Raw genomic sequence first — 21,063 nt, 5'->3', positions numbered from 1 at the left:
TGTGTGTGTGTGTGTGTGTGTGTGTGTGTGTGTGTGTGTGTGTGTGTTTAAAGAGTGCTCTGGCTGTAAGGATAAAGATGGCCAGGAGAATGGGAGAGAGGAGGGAGGATGGGAGGTGAGGAGAGAGGCAACAGGAAAGAGGAAGAGGGGTGCTGTGTGAGACAGAGTTGTAAGTGTGCTCTGCCTGCAGCTGTAGGTAGGCAGGAGCACAGGAGACTGACTTGGCCAGTCAGGCACGGGGTAGTGGGGAGGGAAGGTGGGAAGCTGGGAAAGGAGGTCAACTCAACAGTGTGATGGGTGACTGACTGTCAGCAGGAGAGGAAAGGGGAGCCACACAGGAATGCAGGAGGTAGAAGGAGGTTGCAAGCACAGAAATGCTGCTGGATGTGTGCTGGACTGCTGCTGGTGATGGCACAATCCTGCTCCAGTGTCGGAGCCCTTCCCAACATTTACATGGGTTGTGACCACTGTGTCCAACCCACCCATCTCCCCTCCCCCTGGCCCCTAAGCACCAGAGCTCATCTTTGCATTCTGGAGGCCTAGGGCCATTCTAGGCCCACAGTGGGGAATTGGTACCCACTTCACTCCTAAGGGGTCCTGAGAGCCTGCTTAATGGAAGGACACTTTGAGGGAGCCATAGAGCCTTGGTCAGGCTGCCAGACTAGGTGGCTCTGGAAGCTCCCATATGGCTCAAAGAAAAAGAAAAAAGAGGAAGTAGATCAAACCCTCAAATCATTCCATTTCCTCAGCCTGAATGGTCCATCTGGCCTCACTGGATACTATTTGTATGACCTCAGAAAGTCACTGTCTTGTCTGAGCATCTTCTTCATAAGGTCTTGAATGAGAAATCCTCCCCATATGTTCGTGTATTTAAGCACTTGGTTACCAACTAGTGGCACTGCTGTGGGTTACAGAACCTTTATGAGATACAGCCTCACTGAAGAAGTGCATCACTGTGGGGCAGGACATGAGGGTTAGGAACCTGGCTCTGCTTCCTACTCACTTTCTCTGCTCCCATGAGCAGCTGAGATGTGGTCGGCCAGCTCCCTGCTCCTGCCTTCTGCCTGCCTCCTACTACACCGTCCCCACAGTTATGAACATTACCTAACCTTCTGGAACTATAAGCTAAAATAAACTCTGCAAACTCAGTTGCTTTGGGTCATGATATTTCATCACAGCAAGAGAAACGTAACTAATGTGCTTCCTTAGTGGGGAGAATACCTTCTCCACAGGAGTGTCAGAGGGACTAGTGGAGATGATCCCTGACAAGTGTGCGGCAAATGTAAGTCCTTTTGTTTACTGCGGCTTGCTCTGATGCTCCTCACTCTTAGCCAGGTGGTTGCTGGGTTCCCGGGTGCCCTGCAGGTAGGTTACCTGGGTAACCCAGTCAGGGATGGAACTATTCCAGATCACAGGAGAATGTCCCACCTAATCACACTAAAACCCATAGTCACCTTAAGAAAAGTCATTTCCCATTCATTCATCCAGTTGATGATCTGGGCTTGGGCTCTTGTGAACCAGGAAGGCCCCAATGACACTGCTAGTGTCTGAGGGTGACAATCTTCTCTGGAGTTCCTTTATTCAGCTGCTTTTGTCACTCACCAGACCAGGGCTCTGGGTCAAGAACGCACACTGGCATTACAGCTACAGCTATACGCTCACACACTTCCTCATACGCCTGCATTCTCAACCCAGCCCTTGGAAGCAGATGGAGCCCTTCCTGTGTGACAGGAGGCTGAACCAGAGGGCTGGAGCAGCTGCTCTGACCAGCACAGCCCAGAGGAGGCTGAGCTGAGACCAGGCCCTGCTGACATGTGCTCTCCAGCTTATCCCGCCTCTGTCCCTCAGAAATCCTCTTCAGGAGGCTGGTGCCAGCAGACAGGAATAGGAACTCTCTAGACAGGGGCGCACAGAGGCTGTTGCAGCCTACACCACTTGCACCAGCCTTGCAGGTCTCTGGGCTGTGGCCAGGACTGGAACAGTCTGTACTACAAGGCTCAAGCAAGCTAGTGTTTGTCACTGTTCCCAGGAGTTTGAAGAATGTGTCTGTGCCACTTTTTGGCACAAGCACCCTCATCCTAAAATCAATAAGCGTGTAAATATTCCCAGGCATAGCAAAATGATGTGGTTATAAATAAAACCACATTTTAAGTGGACCAAGAAACTTATTACGGGAAAACTATACCATGACAAATTCTTTCACAAGTGGAATCATTGCTCCCAAACTTGCTGTCTAGAATGAGGACTGAATCCAGGCCCTTGCACATGCCAGGCAAGCACTCTACCAGTGAGCTACACCCCCAGCCCCTACCGTGTCCTTTCTTTAGCTCAGGTATAACGAGTGTGAAGAAGCTTTAGGAATCTTTGTGAGACTATCTCTGGTGCTTTAAGTGCTCTGAGAAACACTGGGACTGTCCACTCACTCTTATCAGAGGAAGGGTCAAGTTAGAAGTTCCAGCCTGGCAGAGAATCCACTGCGTCAGCCCTGCTCTACCTCACTGTTCCCTAAGACCCTGCGCCCAGCTTCAGGCTTCTGCCTTCTTCCCACTCTCCATCTCCCCAGCTTTTCCAGTCCCATACATTCCAAGGATACAGCATAACCAGCAGGCACCCAGTGGTGAGGCAGGAGGGGAACAAGGACCCCAAAGCCAATCACCGCGAAGAAGAGGTAGAGCAGCCAGGCCACAATCTGGAGTGGGTGAGGGGGCCAGCTCCATCCATTCCGACGAGACCGCTGGCCCTGCAGTTCTGGGGAAGGTCCACTGTCCTGAGAGGGCGCTGTCCACACACTCTTCTCAGGGGCTGTCTTGTTGGAGGGCTTGTTGCAGATGTTCATCTCCAGAGAGAGGAGAATAGAGAGCATTAGGCCCAAAAAGGTCCAGTGGGAGCACAGGGCCCTGGCTACAGCCAGGATTTAGCCGGATGGTAGGGACCAGCAGGGGCTATACACTCTGCAGGGAAACCTGGGGTCCTAACCTAATAAAAATATGCAGCTGGGGGCAGAGTGGTAATAAAGTACTGTCCCAAAACTCAAGAGCAGACTCTGACCCCAGCCTGGCCAGGACATGTGAGGAGGGTCCAGAGTTATTCAGGACACAGTGTGGCTGCCTGTTACTCAAAGTGTCTTGTCTCCACAGCCATAGAGTGAAACTCAATAAGACATGTTCTCATCTGGTAACAATATCAGGCTGGGGCCAGAGCGATGAGAACACATGCTGATTCTGTTAGGATTAGTCACCTCCGTCCTGAGATCCAAATCAAGTGTCAGAGGCCCCATCCTTTGCTGAAGGAAACAGGCATGGGGTTCAGAAAGATCTGGTCTTACAGCTCACTGCAGGCAGATACACAACCCCTTCAGAATCAGGGACCAACAACCTCTCCCCTTTGCTTCAGAGGGGTTCTCTATGGTTTCTCAGCTGGGGATGAGCCCACACACGAAAGAAGGGAGGACTCTTTTTTGATTCCTTCCAGCCGAATAAATGAGCATATTTCTCTCAGTCACTCTGGGCCTAATTTACCCAGAAGGGTGAAGGTCTAGTGTCCTTTCACTCACCAAGGGAACTACAAGAGAGGCTAGGCCTTGGCCAGAGCCAGACCACCAGAGGGCAGCAACCCCTTACCCTGTCCTGCCTTGCTGCAGCCAGTTGCTGACCAAGACTCCCACAAGCAGGGGACTAGCCTGTCCTTACAGGAGAAAGAGCCCTTGTCTGCTATGATGCAAACAGCTTCCACCACCATGAAATGGGCTGTTCCACCATGAAGGGTTGGAGCCCCTGAAACACTAAGGAGTAATCTTTGCATCCTTGGGTTCTTCTGTCAGCTACACAAAAGCACAGGCACCTCAGCACTTCTACTTGGAGGAACTGACTTCACAGACCACAAAACACAGCTGCATCATCCCTGCCCACTACAAGCATCCCTTGATACAGGAAGAATCCCGAGGCCCCAAGCAGAGTCAGGGCCCCTTATGTTCAGTCCTTATTGGGAGTGTGACTGCAATTTGGAGTACTCTGCCATCCCTATGTCCACCATTTTGCTATAATGACTTCCCTCAAAGACAGTGGACATGTTGTAATTCATTCACCTCTGTCCCCAGGACTCCTCCCCCAAGAATCAGGTGCTATACCTTGTACATAGTAGCTTCTCAGTGAATGTTTGCTGACTTGAAAACATCTGAAATAAAACCAAATACGAATAAGGTAACTGACATATAATTCCGGCCAACCAAGGCTCAAGTGGCTAAGGTAATGCCATCTTGCTCTGACTCCATTTTGCAGCTGCTCAGACAGTTTTCAGCCCTCTACCCATCCAACAGTCACATCTGCCTTGGCAATACTCTTAGGGTCTCCATGACCCTGACCACAGTCCAAAATAATTAGTGTTTATATAAACATAAACTAAAATAACTGAAAATATAAATGGAATTAACTGTCATGTTGTGTCTGAAATCACTACTATGTTCTGCCTAAACAAATGTTTCAAGGTTACTCTGACCTCATCTAATACTGATGTACTTGCGGTTTTTGTGGGTTTTTCCTTTAAAAACACTATACGCTGAGCCTCAGCAATAAGACACTTTGAGGTATGAACCCTCTCTCCATCACCAACCAAAATTAAAGAACTCTTACACTCTCAAATTGGTTTAATCAGCATGGTTATCCGTACCTTTCTCAAATGGAACTATTACAAGCCAGCTGGCCTGTCTGCTCTGTGTTCAATCCTCCTATCTCTCCCCTTCCACGTGGCCATGACATTTACTCAGTGGCATACCCTTTAGCCCTACATCCTCTGTCAACTGGCTGCCACCCCGACTACTGGACAGTCACTCAAGGCCACACTTTCCCTCAGCCCTCCTAAGATCCTGCAGGCCAAGCATGGCAACGTGTGAAGTCATCTCTGAATGGTCTCATCTCAAAGCTAAATAGAGTGACCTTTGTTTTCTTCTGAGACTTAGGTCAAGTCCTCTGATCCCTTAGCCCATCTTCGATAAGAAGTACACAGGATAAGAGGTTCCCTGGCTTTGAAGGAAACAGGCCTAGTGTCTTAGGGTTTCCATTGCTGTGAAGAGACACCATGACCAAGGAAACTCTTTTTTTTGTTTTGTTTTGTTTTGTTTTTGTTTTTGTTTTTGTTTTTTCGAGACAGGGTTTCTCTGTGTAGTCCTGGCTGTCCTGGAACTCACTCTGTAGACCAGGCTGGCCTCCAACTCAGAAATCCGCCTGCCTCTGCCTCCCAAGTGCTGGAATTAAAGGCATGCGCCACCACTGCCCGGCCCAAGGCAACTCTTATAAGAACAACATTTAATTGCAGTTGGCTTACAGGTTCAGAGGTTCAGTCCATTATCATCATGGAAGAAAGCATGGCAACATCCAGACAGACATGGTGCTGAAGAAGGACCTGAGAGTTCTACATCTTGATCCAAAGGCAGCCAGAAGACTGTCTTCCAAACAGCTAGGAAAAGTGTCTCAAAGCCCACTCCCACAATGATATACTTCCTCCAACAAGGCCACACCTACTCCAAAAAGGCCACAACTCCTAATAGTGTCACTCCCTGGGCCAAGCATATTTAAATCAGCAAGGCTAGGTTTGACTTTTGGCTTTGCACTTATTAGCTGAGTGGACTGGAATTCCTCCTCTGAAAAGTAGGGGTGCGGATGCCTCCTGGGGTGCGGATGCCTCCTGGGGTGCGCAGATCAGTGATACTGCTGGCAAATTCTATAAGTGAATGTTCACTTCATGGTAACTGTAATTCCTCTAAGTAGCTCTCTGGTTTGTCTCCTACTCCTAGGCTGCAGGACAATTCAATGTGTTCCTGTATCTGATGGTCTCTAAGGTCTAGGTCCAAAAGGATAGGATTGATTGAGGTTGCTGTTATTTTCCCACAGGAATAAGAAGACAGAGGTATTAGAACATAGACTTGAAGGCTGGAGAGATAGCTCAGTGATAAGGGATTTGTCCAGCATATATGAGGCCCTAGATTAGACACACACATGCATGTGCGCATGTGCACATACTGGTATGTAGGACAACTCAGAGAAGTGCAATGAATGTAATCTACCATATGATAAAAATGATATGAAAATCATTTAGTTGCCCTCAGAAATACTTTTTATCTTTCTATATTCAAAATCCATACTCATGCTAGGTGTGGTACACACCTAGTGGTACACACCTTTAATGGTACACACCTTTAATCCCACCACTCAGGAGGCAGAGGCAGATGGATCTCTATAAGTTCAAGGGGCAGCCTAGTGTACATGGTAAATTCTGGGGTAGCCAGGTACACAATGGAAAAATGGCCAATATCTGAATTCCTACTCCTATTTTTTCAGTCACAATCATACATGTATTTTATTTTTTTCTGAGGCAAGCTCTATCTATGTAGACTACCCTAAAATTTGCTGTGTAAATTAGGCTGGCTTTGAACGGGCAGAGATTCAACTACCTCTGTCTCCCAAGTGTTGCGATTTAAGGCGTGTGCCACTCTGCCTGGCCAAAAGCACAAATTTTGATACCTTTTGATCCTGTGGAAGAAAAAAAAAATCTAACATCCAGAACTAACAATAATAGGAAAAAAGAAAAAAATGTTTTAAGGCAAGCTCTTACTCACTATGTAGCCATAGCTGGTCGTGATCTACCTGTTCCTCCTCAGGGCCAGGATGACAGACATGGGCCACCACACCCAGCTGCAAAGGAAAAATTGAGAATGAAGTACTTTCTATTGTATTAGATTCTTCAATTTTTATGTGTATGCATGTGATGTGTGTTCGTGTGTGTGTGTGTGTGTGTGTGTGTGTATGAGTGTAGACGTCAGAAGATAACCTTGATGTCATTGCTTAGGTGCTATCTACCCTTATTTACTTATTTATTATCAGCATGTGCTTGTGATCCCAGGATCCCAGAATCCAGAAGATGGCATCAGATCGCCTGGAACTGGAGTTACAGGCAGTTATAGCCATTTGGTGTTGGTTCTAGGAATCAAAGCACCCAAGAGAAGCAAGTACTCTTAGCCACTGAGCCATCACTCCTGAGAGAGATAACTTCTGATATATGAGTCACCATGTGGATGCTGGCAGTTGAATCCGAGTCCTCTGGAAGAACAGCTAGTGAGCTGTATCTCTACTTCCAGGGGATCTGACACCCTCTTTAGCCCCCACAGGCACCAGGCATGCACATGGTACACAGACATACATGTAAGGAAAACAACCATACACACAAAAATAATAATTTTTAGAACATTTATTTTTATATTTATGGGCATTTTGCCTACATGTATGTCTGTAGAAATGAAGTTACAGATGGCTGTGAGTTAGGAATTGAACTTACGTCCTCTGGAAGAATAGCCAGTGAGTGCCCTTAACCACTGAACAACCTCTACAGCCGCAGCCCACCTTTTTTTTTTTCCCCCTTTTGAGACAGGGTTTCTTTTTTTTTTTTTTTTTTTTCCTTCGAGACAGGGTTTCTCTGTGTAGCCCTGGCTGTCCTGGAACTCACTCTGTAGACCAGGCTGGCCTCAAACTCAGAAATCCACCTGCCTCTGCCTCCCAAGTGCTAGGATTAAAGGTGTGAGACAGGGTTTCTTACTGGCCTGGTGTTCAACAAGTAGCTGAGGCTGGCTAGCCAGTGAGACCTGGGGATGTACCTGGCTTCCTTGTCCCTAGAAGTAGGATTACAAACACAAGCCATCCTGCCTGCTTTTTCCCTAGGTTCTGGGGATCCAACTCAGGCCACATGCTGGGAAGGCAAACATTTTACTAACTCTAGCCCCATAGTGGATTCTCAGGCATGTTCTCCACACATGTGCAATGTTAACATAAGTGTGAAATGTTTGACATGGATAGCTCACAGCTAGGATCTTCGACAACCTCACCTAGATAAGCCACTTGTCTCCTGTAAAGCACCGAGAGCTGCACTCTGGCAGCACAGATCAGTTTTGAAATTTTTTTTTCTTTTTACATTTGTGTGTGTGTGTGTGTGTGTGTGTGTGTGTGTACTACTAAGAGGAGTATGTTTTCTTCTTCCACCATGTAGGTCTTGGAGTTCGAACTCAGGTTGTCAGGCTTGGCAGCAAGTGCCTTTACCCACTAAGCAATCTTGCTGGCCCATGTTTTAAAGTGTTTAGCAATTTCTCATAACAGATGCTGGAAGGGAAGTTTACAAAAAAAGAAAAAAAACGTGAATACCTCAGTGATAGCATCTAACTTCACTAACTACCACAATAAGAGATGTGTAACACTGAGGGGTTTTACCCCCCAAGAAGAGGCTGCATTCTTCCAAGTGTCTTTTATAGCCAAAGTTTCCTGGGTGCTTTACCTCCAAAGGCTTTTGATTTGCAAGCAGTCTTTGCTTTGCTCAAGCCATGGCACAGAGACCATAGCTGCTTCTCCTTCCATTGGACTCTGGAGAGCCAGGCACTGCAGAGCCGGGCACTGGAGAGTAGCTACAGCCTGATTGTGAACACAGTTCTTAAGTCGCCTTTTTTTTTTTTTTTTAAATATCTGGACCACAATTTCCTTTCCTCTCCCCTCAATAACCTATCTCACCTTCCCTCTGACCACCCTGCCCCCATCCTCTCCTTCTGTGTTTCTCTTCAGAAAAGTGCAGGCCTCCCATGGATAGCAACCAAACATGGCATATCAAGTTGCAGTAGGACTAGGCACCTCCTCTCATATCAGACTGTATGAGGCAACCCAGGGGAAGGAAAAGGTCCTGAAAAAACCAGCAAGAGTCAGAGACAGCCCCTGCTCCCTCTGTTCCACTTGAAGACTAAGCTACACAACAGTAACATTTAACTTAAGTGCAGGGGGTCCAGGTCAGTCCCGTGCATGCTGTGAGCTGTCAGCTGAGTCACTGGGAGCCCCTCTGAGCCCAGGTTAACTGATTCTGTAGTGGTGTCCTGTGGTGTCCTTGAGCCCTTTGGGTCCTGAAGTTGCCGCCGCCGCCGCCTTCTTCTTCTTCTTCTTCTTCTTCTTCTTCTTCTTCTTCTTCTTCTTCTTCTTCTTCTTTTTAAAGATTTATTTGTTTTGCTGGGCGGTGGTGGTGCACGCCTTTAATCCCAGCACTTGGGAGGCAGAGACAGGCGGATTTCTGAGTTCGAGAGTTCGAGGCTAGCCTGGTCTACAGAGTGAGTTCCAGGACAGCTAGGGCTACACAGAGAAATCCTGTCTCAAAAAAAAAAAAAAAAGATTTATTTGTTTAATTTATATGAGTACACTGTTGCTGTCTTCAGACACACCAGAAGAGGGCATCAGATCCCATTACTCATGGTTGTGAACCACCATGTGGTTGCTGGGAATTGAGTTCATAACCTCTAGAAGAGCAGCCAGTGCTCTTAACCACTGAGCCGTATCTCCAGGCCCTGAAGTTGCTTTCTTAAGCAAAAGGCCCCAAGGAAAAACACACACTGAAATTCAAAAAAATAAAATAAGACCAAGTTTCACTCTGCAGCCATGACCAACCCAAACTCATTATGTAGCCCAGGTTAACTCAAACCCTTAGCAAACCTCCTGCCTCATCCCCTTGAGAGCTGAGATTGTAAGTATGAGCCAACATGTCCAGCTCAAGTATTTGGACATACAAGTTCTCAATCTCTACTGTTCCTTTTAATTTAGTTGAAGAGATTGGATAATTTGATTAAGAGATTTTCCATGTATCTCAACTTGATTTATAGGCCAGGATAGCCTTTATATTGTAAAGAATATGCCACCACTCTGTCTTGAGTTGACATTCTGATCTTGTTACCTAGAGATGCCTATGGCCACTACCAAAAATAGGGCATAATCAGCCACATGTCCCTGTTTCTTTCTTTGGAAACTGCCTTAAGGTACAGGACTGATCAGTCATCAAAAAAGGGCAAGTCAGGCTTTGGGTCCAAATTTAGACCACAGGTGACAAGGAAAATAAAAACTGACAACATTTTCTTTGGAACATTCTGAAGTGAGCAAATCTTCATCCCTAGTTTATGGAAATAAGCAAAGGTCATTGGGTTAAGCCCTATCAAAACAGCTGAGCTGGTAGTTCTCTGAGGCAGACATCTGTGGACGGCAATGGGCTCAGAACCACCACCATCAGGGCGATATTCTGCAGTCCCGAACCCAGGGCCTTGCATACATTACATAAGCACCATCTCCCTGGGTTATATCCCAACTAAGCAAGCAAGCACTTGGAAGGGAATGTTTGGATTTAATCCCAAAGTCTGGTCTTGGCTTTGTCAACCCCACCAATGAAAAGCCTTGTACCATGAGTAAGAAACAGAGGCACGTGGCTGCTCTGTTCCTAGTACTTGACAGGTACTACAGGCACCCCTAGTGTTCAATTACTCCTGAGGCAGGAGGAATCACCATCCTAAGATGGAGGCTTGCTGCAAATAGTGTGTGTATGTGTGTGTGGGGGGGGGCGGGTAGCTTTGACTCTGAATGAGGATACTGTTGGTCCAGAGAGGTGCCAGTTGCCTACGGCATCAGATACAGGGACGAATGCCTTCGAAGCAGCAGCAACACTCAGGAACAGACACAAAGGACAGCCAGGAGGATGCTTCCTGCCTCCAAATCCTGAGGGAGCAAACTGTGAACTTGATAATATTTTCTACCATTGAATTGAAGTCCACAAATTCTTTTTGGCTCAAAAAGACTTTCATTACAAGGGCTGGGAGGTTGGACCAAATCCAAAATGGGGCCCACAAATGAGACCAAGTATTGTCGTCAGGCTTGGGGACTTTCTCTGGCTGTTCCTTCCCTCTCAACAGCACCCTGGGAATCCAAACTGAAAGACATGTGGCTCTGTTCCCCAAAAACATGACCAGATGGTGCATTCAGCCCTTGGCAGGCAAGGCTTACTGAGGCCCGGCCTGTGTGCACTGAGGGTATAAGCAGAGATAAGGCTAAGTACCTGCCCTCTCCAGCTTTCCTTGCTGAGGCCCAGAGACACAGAGCAACATGGGGGCAGTAGGTACATGTGTATTTGGGTAGTGCTTAGCAAGGGCTAGCCATTCAGATGGACTATGCTAGGGGCCAATGAACCCTGAGTGACTGCAGGACTGAGATCACTTAGGCCCAGGTGGGATGCTCTGGGCATTGCTGAAGATGCCATAGGGAGTCAAAGGAATTTTAAAGCACAGTATGACACACAGCTTTGATTTCTAGTCTCAGTAGAGAAGAGGGTATAAACAAAACCAGAAAAGACATGGAATAAGGTAACAATACAGGAGGCTGTTCAGTAGGGCAGTGGTTCAGCAGCCCTGTACTTTGGGTTAAGGTCAGGTTCACAGCTCCTCCTTGCCCATACAGTACCCCTGCTGCATGTTTAATGGGCCGAATATTATATAAACCTTCATAAAATACTCTTCATGTGCCTCCTACTTATAAAAGACAAAATGTCCAGATGTTGTCTAGGATGGAAGGGGGAAAGGGCAAGGGACTTAACAGACTGTTAAGAGGCACAAGTATCTGCCACCTAAGTCAAGAGCTTGCTTGACATCTGTGGAAGATTGAAGGGGGTATGTAGGCCCTTCCCTGTCCCTACAAGATGATGGCCACTGCCAGTATGACAATAATCTTTTCTACTTAGCGTTCACTTGCTAAAAACTTTAAATAACATTTTCAAAATAAAATTAAGTTTCCTTAACTTATATTAAGTTATATTAAGCTTAAATTAAATGAAGAAAATCTTAGCCAGAAATAGTGGCAAATGACTTTAATCCCAGATCTCTGGAGAGTAAAGGAGGTGAATCTCTGAGTTTGAGGCCAACCTTGTTCTAAATAGCAAATCACAGCCCAGCCAATGTTAGACAATGAGACCCTGTCTCAAGATAGCCAAGAAAAAAAGAAAGGGAGGAAGGAAAGAAAAAAAATCTTAATATTTTGAGTTCTCAGAATGAATGGTGTAACAGCTGCATGGCTGACATATTTCCTGCCCATCACCACTCCAACAAAGAAAACATGTAAGCAGCCAGGAGGCGAAGGCAGGAAGATCCCTTGGTCCAGAAGTTCAAAGCCAACTTGGGTAACACAGCAAGATGCCAACATCTGAGCTCAAATAATAATAACAATATTAATAGTAGCAATAAATTCAGACTGTTGTTCTGAAATTAATGCATGAGATAGCTAAATTATCCAGACTGAAGTGTGAAGCCCAGGCCCTGGAGAGCCTGTGGGCAGCCCTGGATTCCTGAAAGGTGTCTGAGGACACAACAACAAACAAATAAAGAAGGATAGCAAAGAAGAAGCCAAGAAACTAGGAAGGTAAACTGCTTGGGTCAGATAAAAAAGTAACATGAAGCTGGGCAGCTTGGCACAGCCTTTAATACCAGCACTCAGGAGGCAGAGGAAGGCAGATCTCTGTGAGTTCAAGGCCAGAACGATCTACATAGTGAGTTCCAGGACAGCCAGAGCTATGAAGGGAGACTCTGTCTCAAAACAACACTGGGGTGTTATGTGTGTGTAGCAGGAGTGGAAACAGGAATCAGGCTGTCTGGAGACAGAGCCTTCCTCTGGCTCTTGCACTGCTGTTCACAGTTCAAGGAAGTTGGGGGGAAATTTCACAAATCCCACTTCTTTGGGTGTCTTCTTTCAAGTTAACCAGAAGGCAATTGGCAATGTCTACCAAACCTGCGAACACATTTAACTTGTGGCCCAGACATTCCACTGCTGTATTTATCTTACACTCTCCTAACACACAAAAGTTCATTGTATTGTTCCTTGTAACAACAAAGAACAAAGACAAATATAAACACGCTATGGTACATGTATACAAGGGAATGCTAGCAGCATCAAAAGCAAAACCATGATATTATTTTTAAGACAAATTTACATGAACAAGCAAGACACAGAATTGTAGACAAGCTATCAAATAAATAAAACTCAAGGCAGGGGGCTAGAGAGAGGTGGGGCTTGGCAGCAGACATTTGCTGCTCTTACAGAGGACCGAGTTTCCAACCTTAGCATGGTGGCTCAAAACCATCTTTAACTCCAGTTCCAGGAAATCTGACAGCCTCTTCTGATCTCCAAGGGTACCAGGCATGCATATGGTACACAGACATGCATGCAGGTAAAACACACTCAAACATAAAACGAAAATAAATATTTTTTTAAAAAGTAATAAAAGGGCTGGAGATGGCTCAGAGGTTAAGAGCACTGGCTGCTCTTCCAGAGGTCCTGAGTTCAATTCCCAGCAACCACATGGTGGCTCACAATCATCTATAATGGGATTCAATGCCCTCTTGTGTGTCTGAGGACAGCTACAGTCTTTCCAGAGGCCTAGAGTTCAGTTCCCAGCACCCACACCAGGAGGCTCATAACCACTTATAACTCCTCCAACTCCAAGAGATCCAACATATGTGACAGGTAAACACATACATAAATGCACACATTAAATATATACATTTAAAAGACCATCACCATTTGGAAGGCTAGGGCTGGAAGGCTTCAAGTCCCAGGCCCAGTCTGGGTTACATAGCAAGACTGTGTCAAAACAAACAAGCACCCAGAAGGGAAAGACAGACAGATATCTATGTTTCCGTAGGCACAGAGTACTCTGGGCAGGAAATGGCAGAACCCAAACACAGGCAATTTCTATGAAGATCTAGAATCATTTGTTTCTACTGTGTATTTGTTAGGATTATTCAATTTTTAAAAACCATTTATTGTTTTTTAAGAAACTAAAGTACCTGGGCATGGTGGTACAGACCTTTAATCCTAGCACCCAGAGGTGGGCAGATCTCTGTGGGCAGATCTCTGTGAGTTCCAGGACAAAGTTACAAGGTGAGACTCTATCTCAAAAAAAAAAAAAAAAAAAAAAAAAAAAAAGGACTGTGGAAAGGCAGGCCTGGATTCAGTCCCCAGCAACCAGTTCAACACACACACACACACACACCCCAGACAAACAGTTGAAAGGATGTTACCTCCAGTCCTCCTTGCTCCTCTGTGCTGCCATGTGAACCAAATGAACTTGTGTGAGCTAGAGGTTTATATCAGGCCAGAAAAACCAGGAATTCCTGCCTAACAACCATTTGACAAGAGTGCTTGTTGAAGGGCTTTCTTACCCTTGAAGGCAGTTCTGAGGTGGGAGGAGGGGCCACAAAACTTCCTGGTACTCTTAGGGGTCTGGTCAAAGTTGGAAACAGACATTGGGCATGCAACAGAGCTGCTGGGCAAGACACTCGTCTAGCCCTTGACCGAGAGCTGGTTAACACCCTGTGAACCCAGAACAAGGCAGAGGTGCACTCCACAGGAAAGGGGCGCTCCTGAGCAGCTCTCTTCCCTCTCCTCAGATTCCTCTGAGAAATTCTAAATCAGCCTTTCCCCAGGATCTGCTTCTAAAATAATTCTCACTGAGATCTACGGTGCCTCAATTTAGACCATATAAAGGGGAGGCAGAGAGAAAACGCTTCGCAGAGCACGCTGGTGTAAGTGCAAAGAGTCATTTATAAAAGACTTCTAGGGGCAAGTACAGTGTTTATTAAAAACTCCCCACAGGTGCCAGAAAAAAATCTGTGTTCTTAAACAGTCTGAGAAGTGGATATGGTTCAACTGAAGGATATGTATCACATCATTTCTAGAAAATAAGCTAGAACTTAAGGCTGTCCTCAAAGGCCTCTCTGGTCTTTGGTCTCAAACAATGTGGCTAAGTCTCAGTCTCTCTCAGTCTCTCTCAGTCTCTCTCTCTCTCTCTCCAATATGCTGAACTCAGTTACTATGGCAAGAGAAACTTGAAATGATTCCTGAGTTGACATGCTGTGCAAACATTTCTGTATCGTTCTCCTCGGCAGCAGCCACCACAAACTCTGGGACACAAATCCAGGAAGAGAAACAGCAGCAGGGAACAGAAACCAAATCAAGGGAAGGAGGCAAGGGTTGTTGATTTTTAACCAGGAAATCAACTGGTGATTGTAGGAGCCAGCCTTGGGGAACACCCACCAAGAAAGTCATTAAGAACAAAGGGTGACAGAACAAAGAAAAACAATAGGGGGAGAAAATCAGGCTAATTAAACACCACAGCTGCTTTTATTTCGTCTCCTGGTGATTATCTGTATACAGCTGGTCTCCCACAACAAAACAAAAGGAGTGACCACCTCATCTAACCTAGCTCTCCCTCTAAAGAAAGTGAAGCCACCCACTTCTTACCATCTCTGCTGCCCTAAGATCACTGTGCCCTTATACTGTTTTGTTTTCATAAATAACAGCCATCGCTGCCACTTGGAAGGCACTTATTCTAGGCCAGGCGCTGCTTGAAGCGCTGACACGGAATTCACTTAATTCAACACTCTGAGGTAGTCCTATTATTTCAAACTGTTCCCACAGATCTCTCTAGTCCTTGGTCTCTCAGATGTGGACTCTCCACCTCCCGGTGCCGCCACTCTGTCTCATGGCATGTGACTCGAGAACATGACAACAACATTCCGTGTGCACAGATGAGGGCAGGGAGAGACTTGTGGGTTCCAGGAGGTTCGGCTACACTATCTGAACTATGGTAATCTTCACATGACTTCTGCTCAGCAGCCAGAGTATAAATATAAAGCCCTTCTTGAAAATTTGAAATTCATCAAACTCTTCAGGGACTCCCTTCATTTTCTGGGGTAAAAGTTGAAATCCCCTCACCATGAACTTTAGGAACTGCCCTCACATTTCTGTTCCATACTAGTACTCTGCTGCCTGGACTTTTGTGTTCGCTTTTCCCTCTTTCATAAACACCCTTCCCCGATTCACAATTCTGGCTCCTTTCCAACCTCCATGTTTTAGCTTAAGAATCACCTTTAGGGCCCACCAGAGCACTTAATGAGACCTGGAATTACTCTAGTCACGTGTCTGGCGCCTGTTCCCCAACCCATCATTAATTCTCTGTGGGTTCCGAAGACTGAAGGCGTCAGCTCTGCGGCCCGACGCCTGGCACACTGCCTGGCAATCGGTGGGCGCTCAGTGCGGATCTATAGCCCCGATTAATGATAAAAGGAAATCCCGCGCTCCAGCGGGTCGGTGACCCAGCAGCAGGCCGAGACGGGCCCAGAGTCCCGCCAGGCACTGGCGCAGCGCAAGCCTGCGGCTCGGGCCAGACTCGGAGGTGAGAAACGCCGCAGCCGCTCCTCACCTGCGCGTGGTGGCGGCCGCGCCAGATGCGGCCTGCCAAGGTCAGCCAGCGGCTCGGCCCCGCCCTGCCCGTCCACCCTCCCCAGGGCGGCAGCACTTCAGACCGTCCGGGCAGAGTCAGTGCCTCCGACACGGAGGAGACGCGTCCCGGAGCGCGGCTCCATCCCGGACGGAGGTTGGGCCTCAGAGTCCTTCCGCCTTAGTTCGGACCCGCTGGCTGTGCAGCCGTGCCAGGCCAAGGCAGGCTGGGCCTTGCCCGGCGCGGGGCCCGTTCCCTTGGCAACAGCGCGAGCTACGGCGCCCCACAGCGGCCAAACCGCGCTGCGTCACTTCGCAGGGGCATCGTGGCTCTGGGCGGAGTTTGCCAAGTGCCCCCTGACTCTACAGCATGCCCATTCTTCATTTCCCCCCATAACCTTTCACAGGGAAAATCCACTCCCTTCCACCTCCTACCCACAATTTGTCTTCCATGAATCCTACTCTCCTCAAAACGCGTCCTGTATCTAGTTTCTTTTCTAAATCACTCATAGGAAGATCCCAACCAATCTGGGCTCTTTGCTCATTTTCTTTTGTTTATTTTAAGGTGTTAGCCTCAATTTTGCGATTCTTCCACCTTTGCCCCCTGAATTTGCTGGAATTATCGTAAAGACATGACTGCTGCACTTTCAAAGTATGTGTTAGGTGCCAGGCACATCATAAGGAGTACTCCGGGATTCCTGCCCTTAAAGGAAATAGCAGGTTTAAGAAGAGACAGACCTAGACAAATGCTTTACACAACTGAAAGTGTGAACAACTACGATGTAGGGCATGAAGTATAAGAATTTAGTATTGATAACACAAAACGTCTGATTTACTTTTTGTTCGAATTTTGTGGTTTTTTGCTTTTGTTTTTGTTGTTTTTGTTTGGGGGTGTGGGGATTGAAGCAGTGTAGCCCTAGCTGGCCTGGAACTCACTATGTAAACCAGGCTGGCCTCAAACTCACAGATCTGCCTGTCTCAGGCTCCAGAGTGTTAGAATAAAAGCACGTGCCACCTCACCAAGAATTTTTTTTAAAAGATTTATTTGAGAGGAGCAGAAGAGATGGTTCATAGGTTAAGAGCAATGGCTGTTCCTCCTGAGTTCAATTCTCAGTAACTGCATAGGGGCTCATAACCATCCTTAGTGCGGTGTGATTTCCTCTCCTGGTACATATATATATCAAATAAATAAACCTTTAGAAAAAGATTTATTTGTGAGTCACGGAGAGCGGGAGAGATGATTCAGCAGTTAAGAGCACTAAGTACCCTTCCGAAGGACCCAGGTTCAAATCCCAGCACGTATATGACAGCTCACAACTGACTGTAACTCCAAGATCTGACACTCTCAAAACAGACATATATGCAGGCAAAATACAAATACACATTTTTAAAAATTAAAATAAAAAGGCTTATTTTGGGGCTCATGGCTTTGATCCCAGCACTTGGGAGACAGAAGCAAGAGGATCTCGGTGAGTTTAAGGCCAGCCTTGTCTATATAGTGAGTTTTAAGCCACTCAGAGCTATGTAGTTAGATTCTGTCTCAAAAAAGACAAGTATTATTATTATTTATTATATGTGTTTGTATCTGTGCTTCAGGAGGCCAAAGATGTCAGATCCCTTTGGAGCTGGAGTTACAGGTGATCGTGAGCCCCAGACATGGGTCCTGGAGCCAAATTCAGGTTCTCTACAAAAGAAGTACACGCTGCTGACCACTGAGCCATTGCTCCAGCCCCAAAATATCTAAATTCTTGATTGCCCTTAAATCACACATAATTCCTTTTAGATGCTCCCATCTTCTGCAAATTCAATATAGGTCTCCTCCACTAGATTCTGTCTTCCCAGATTATTCCAAAGGACTTGGAAACACACATACACACACACACACACATACATACACACATATATACATACACACACATATACAAACACACATACACAAACACACATACATAAACACACACACACACACAACTCTCCTGTCAGGATCCCTCTCTGCTACTGTCCAGGCCACAAAGATTTTCAAGCTGGGTCTCTGGGGGCCCCTTCTGGAACTGCCAAGGGACAGAACCTTTAGCTTCTCTTCCCTTTGAAGAACCTCCTTGTTAAGTTGGATTCCTTAGAAATTCTCACCCCCTGCTTAGCATGGTGGCACATGCATTACTCCCTGCAATGGAAGGCAGAGGCAGGCAGATCTCTGTGAGGTTGTGGCCAGCCTGGTCTACATAGTGAGTTCCAGGACAGCTTCGAAAGCTCTAAAGGGTAAGTTCCTGGGATGGCTACCTCCCACACTGGACAGATAGGGACATAAAGTGTATCCATCACTAAAAATGTGTAAGTCACATGTGTGAAGTAAATGTGACATAATTCTGCTCTGTCACATGTCAATTTGGGTGCTTATGAAAGTTAACCTCTCTATAGTTTAAATTCTTCCTTTCAGGACTGACTGATAAAGCTCAAATTTGAAGATAATATCAAGGTTATTTTTGGCTTGAGAGACACTTATGACTTCTCAGTAGTTATCTGGAAATGGAGAGCCCAGGGTCAGATAGAGAAATGAAGGTGGAGGAAGGGTTAGTAAGTGTCCCCAGCCAGGAAAGAGACCCGAGAGTCATAGCCTTCCACACCCTAGACGCTCCTATCTCCAGGATCCGTCTCCTGCATGCAACAGATCCCTATATTCCCTCTTAGTGTTTTACCAAAAAGCCTGGAGAACACTACCCCATCTGAGTCTTTTGGGGAGCACTGTCATCCTCCTCAGCGGCCCATCTTAGTAGGCATCTTCACAGATATATTAGTTACTTACCTTCTGTGGCCACGCTAAAACGCTGTGACCGAGACAGATTATAGAAGCATTTACTTGGGCTTATGGTTGCAGAGGGATGAATCCGCCATGGCAGGGAAGCATGGTGACAAGCATCAGGCTGAACAGCAGGAGCAGGAAGCAGGAAGCAGAGAGAGCAAACTGGAAGTACAGTGACACCATGATCTTTCACTGTATTCCTGGTTGCATACTTCCTTCAGCAAGGCTGCACCTCCTAACGGTCCCCAAACAGTGCCATCAGTGGGGGACCAAGTGTGCAAATGCCTAAGCATACGGGAGACATTTGTCACTGAAACCACTACATTCCACTTTCTGCCCCCATCAGCCTTATTATAATGCAGAATGCATTTAGTCAAACTTCAAAAGTCCTCACGGTGTTTCGTAGTCTCAACACAAGCTCGGATCTCTTCTGAGACTCAGGCAATGTTTTTGTTTATTTGTTGTTGTTGTAGTATTTTATTGTTTTGTTTTGGGGACTATTTTTCCCTGGCTGGCCTGAAACTCATTACTTAGACCAGACTGGCCTCAAACATACAGAAGATCCGCCTGCCTCTGCCTCCCAAGAGCTGTGACTAAAGGCCTGGGCCACCACAACCAAACTTCAAGGCAATCTCTTAATTGTAACCCTCTGTAAAATAAAAACACAAATCACATTCTTCAACATATAGCAGCACAGAATATATATTATCATTTCAAAGAGGAGGAATGGGAAAAGAGAGAAGAAATACTGGACCAAAGCAAGACTGGAACCCAGCAGTGGAAACACCAAATCCTGTAGTTCAATATCTGGTATCAGGAGCTTAGATAGCTCTGCCCCTCAAGCTATGCAGCTTACGAGATACATTTCACTTGGGCTGGTTCCTCTACCTATCTACAGCTTTCCTTGACAGATGTCTTACAGTGCTGGCATCTCCAACATCTTGGAGTCTCCCAGACTCCAAGTAACCCAGACTTCACTTTCACAGCCTCATGCAATGGCCCGCCAGGTCCTTCCTTCCTCTCTTGGGCCTTTTATGCAAGAACTCCCTCTGCCATGCACTGCCTGACCTCAGTGGCTTCGCTGAAATTGCAAAGGGAGAGTTGTGACCCTTCACTCTTGCATCCGTCAAGCCTCAAAAGCCAGAATGGCCATGTACTCCTTGAACACATTAGCAGCAATCTTACTCGGCAGGAATAGAAACATACAAGTTGTAAGTTTTACTTGTTGGGTGATAGTTTTGTGCACAGTGTATTCAGACACTGATTATTGTGCCCGGAGATGTTAGCATTGTCATGATTATTGGAGCATCTCTGTCTCAAAGATGTGTAAAAATTGTTTTTCATCAACTCTGATTGGTTAATAAAGATCTGGTTCAGCCAATAGCTGAGCAGAAGAAGAGGTAGGGCAGGACTTCCAAACCCATCAGTGGATCCCAAGGAGAGAAAGAGAGAGAAAGAGAGGAAGGACCAGGAGAATTTGCCATAAGGTCATGATGAGAGAGCAGCCATGAGGACACACATGGGCCAGAGCTAGTCAGGGTAAGACTCAGATGCCAAGTAATAGGGCATGTGGCTGGGAAGTAGTCCAGGCCAGCATAGCTGGGTTAGAGTAGCTCAAAACCTTCCCAGCTTAGTGCTTCCAGCTTATTAATAAATATAATTAATAAATATAAATATAAATATGTCATTTATTTGGGAATAAGGAGGTGTAGAAAACAAAACAGGATTACATTTATATTTGGTGCCCAACATGAGGCACAAAAACCATGACCCTGAGATTAAGAGTCTCATGCACTACCAATCAAGCTAGTGAAGAAGAAACAACCCCCAATTTCATTTAATTTGATCCCACATTGGGCGCCAAATATAAAAGTATGCTGTACGGGGAGGGGGATAGGACTTCACCCCTCTTGCTCCCAAATGATGACAAGGTGTTTCTACATCTACTCTAGCCTGTTTTAGCTTCCAAATAAATGACTCAAAAACCTAATAAATTTATTAAAAGGCCTCCAGCTCTATAACTAGGCAGATACTCATCTATTCTAATTCTCTAAAGCTACCTACTTCCAAGCCACATGGTCCATTACCTGCAATACAAGTCTTGTCCTGGCACTCTCTGCTCCATGTGTGTTCTCATAGTGACTCCTCCTGGTCCTTCCACATGGT

General features: G+C 46.2%; 1 protein-coding gene across 3 annotated transcripts in view; it reads right to left on the bottom strand.

The window, feature by feature from the left end:
- Window positions 1–16,187, bottom strand: part of Zdhhc1 (zinc finger DHHC-type containing 1) — a 24,754-nt gene extending 8,567 nt beyond the window's left edge. Inside the window, exons 1-4 of one of the 3 annotated variants that reach the window (XM_028768586.1) lie at window positions 16,081–16,187; window positions 6,607–6,686; window positions 4,127–4,173; window positions 2,594–2,836 (exon numbers count right to left, since the gene is read on the bottom strand). In XM_028768586.1, the coding sequence (XP_028624419.1) occupies window positions 2,594–2,836; window positions 4,127–4,135 (252 nt within the window). In that variant the 5' untranslated portion in view covers window positions 4,136–4,173; window positions 6,607–6,686; window positions 16,081–16,187. The remainder of the gene's footprint in view (window positions 1–2,593; window positions 2,837–4,126; window positions 4,174–6,606; window positions 6,687–16,080) is intronic. The other 2 variants (XM_028768585.1, XM_028768587.1) reach the window with 2 other exon arrangements.
- Between the last annotated feature and the right edge of the window lie 4,876 nt (window positions 16,188–21,063).

Source organism: Grammomys surdaster, unplaced genomic scaffold (assembly GCF_004785775.1).
Source record: "Grammomys surdaster isolate TR1022 unplaced genomic scaffold, NIH_TR_1.0 187, whole genome shotgun sequence".
Classification (NCBI taxonomy): Eukaryota; Metazoa; Chordata; class Mammalia; order Rodentia; family Muridae; genus Grammomys; species Grammomys surdaster.
Note: the sequence above shows the minus strand (reverse complement) of the source record. Positions and strands in the feature narration are given on the sequence as shown.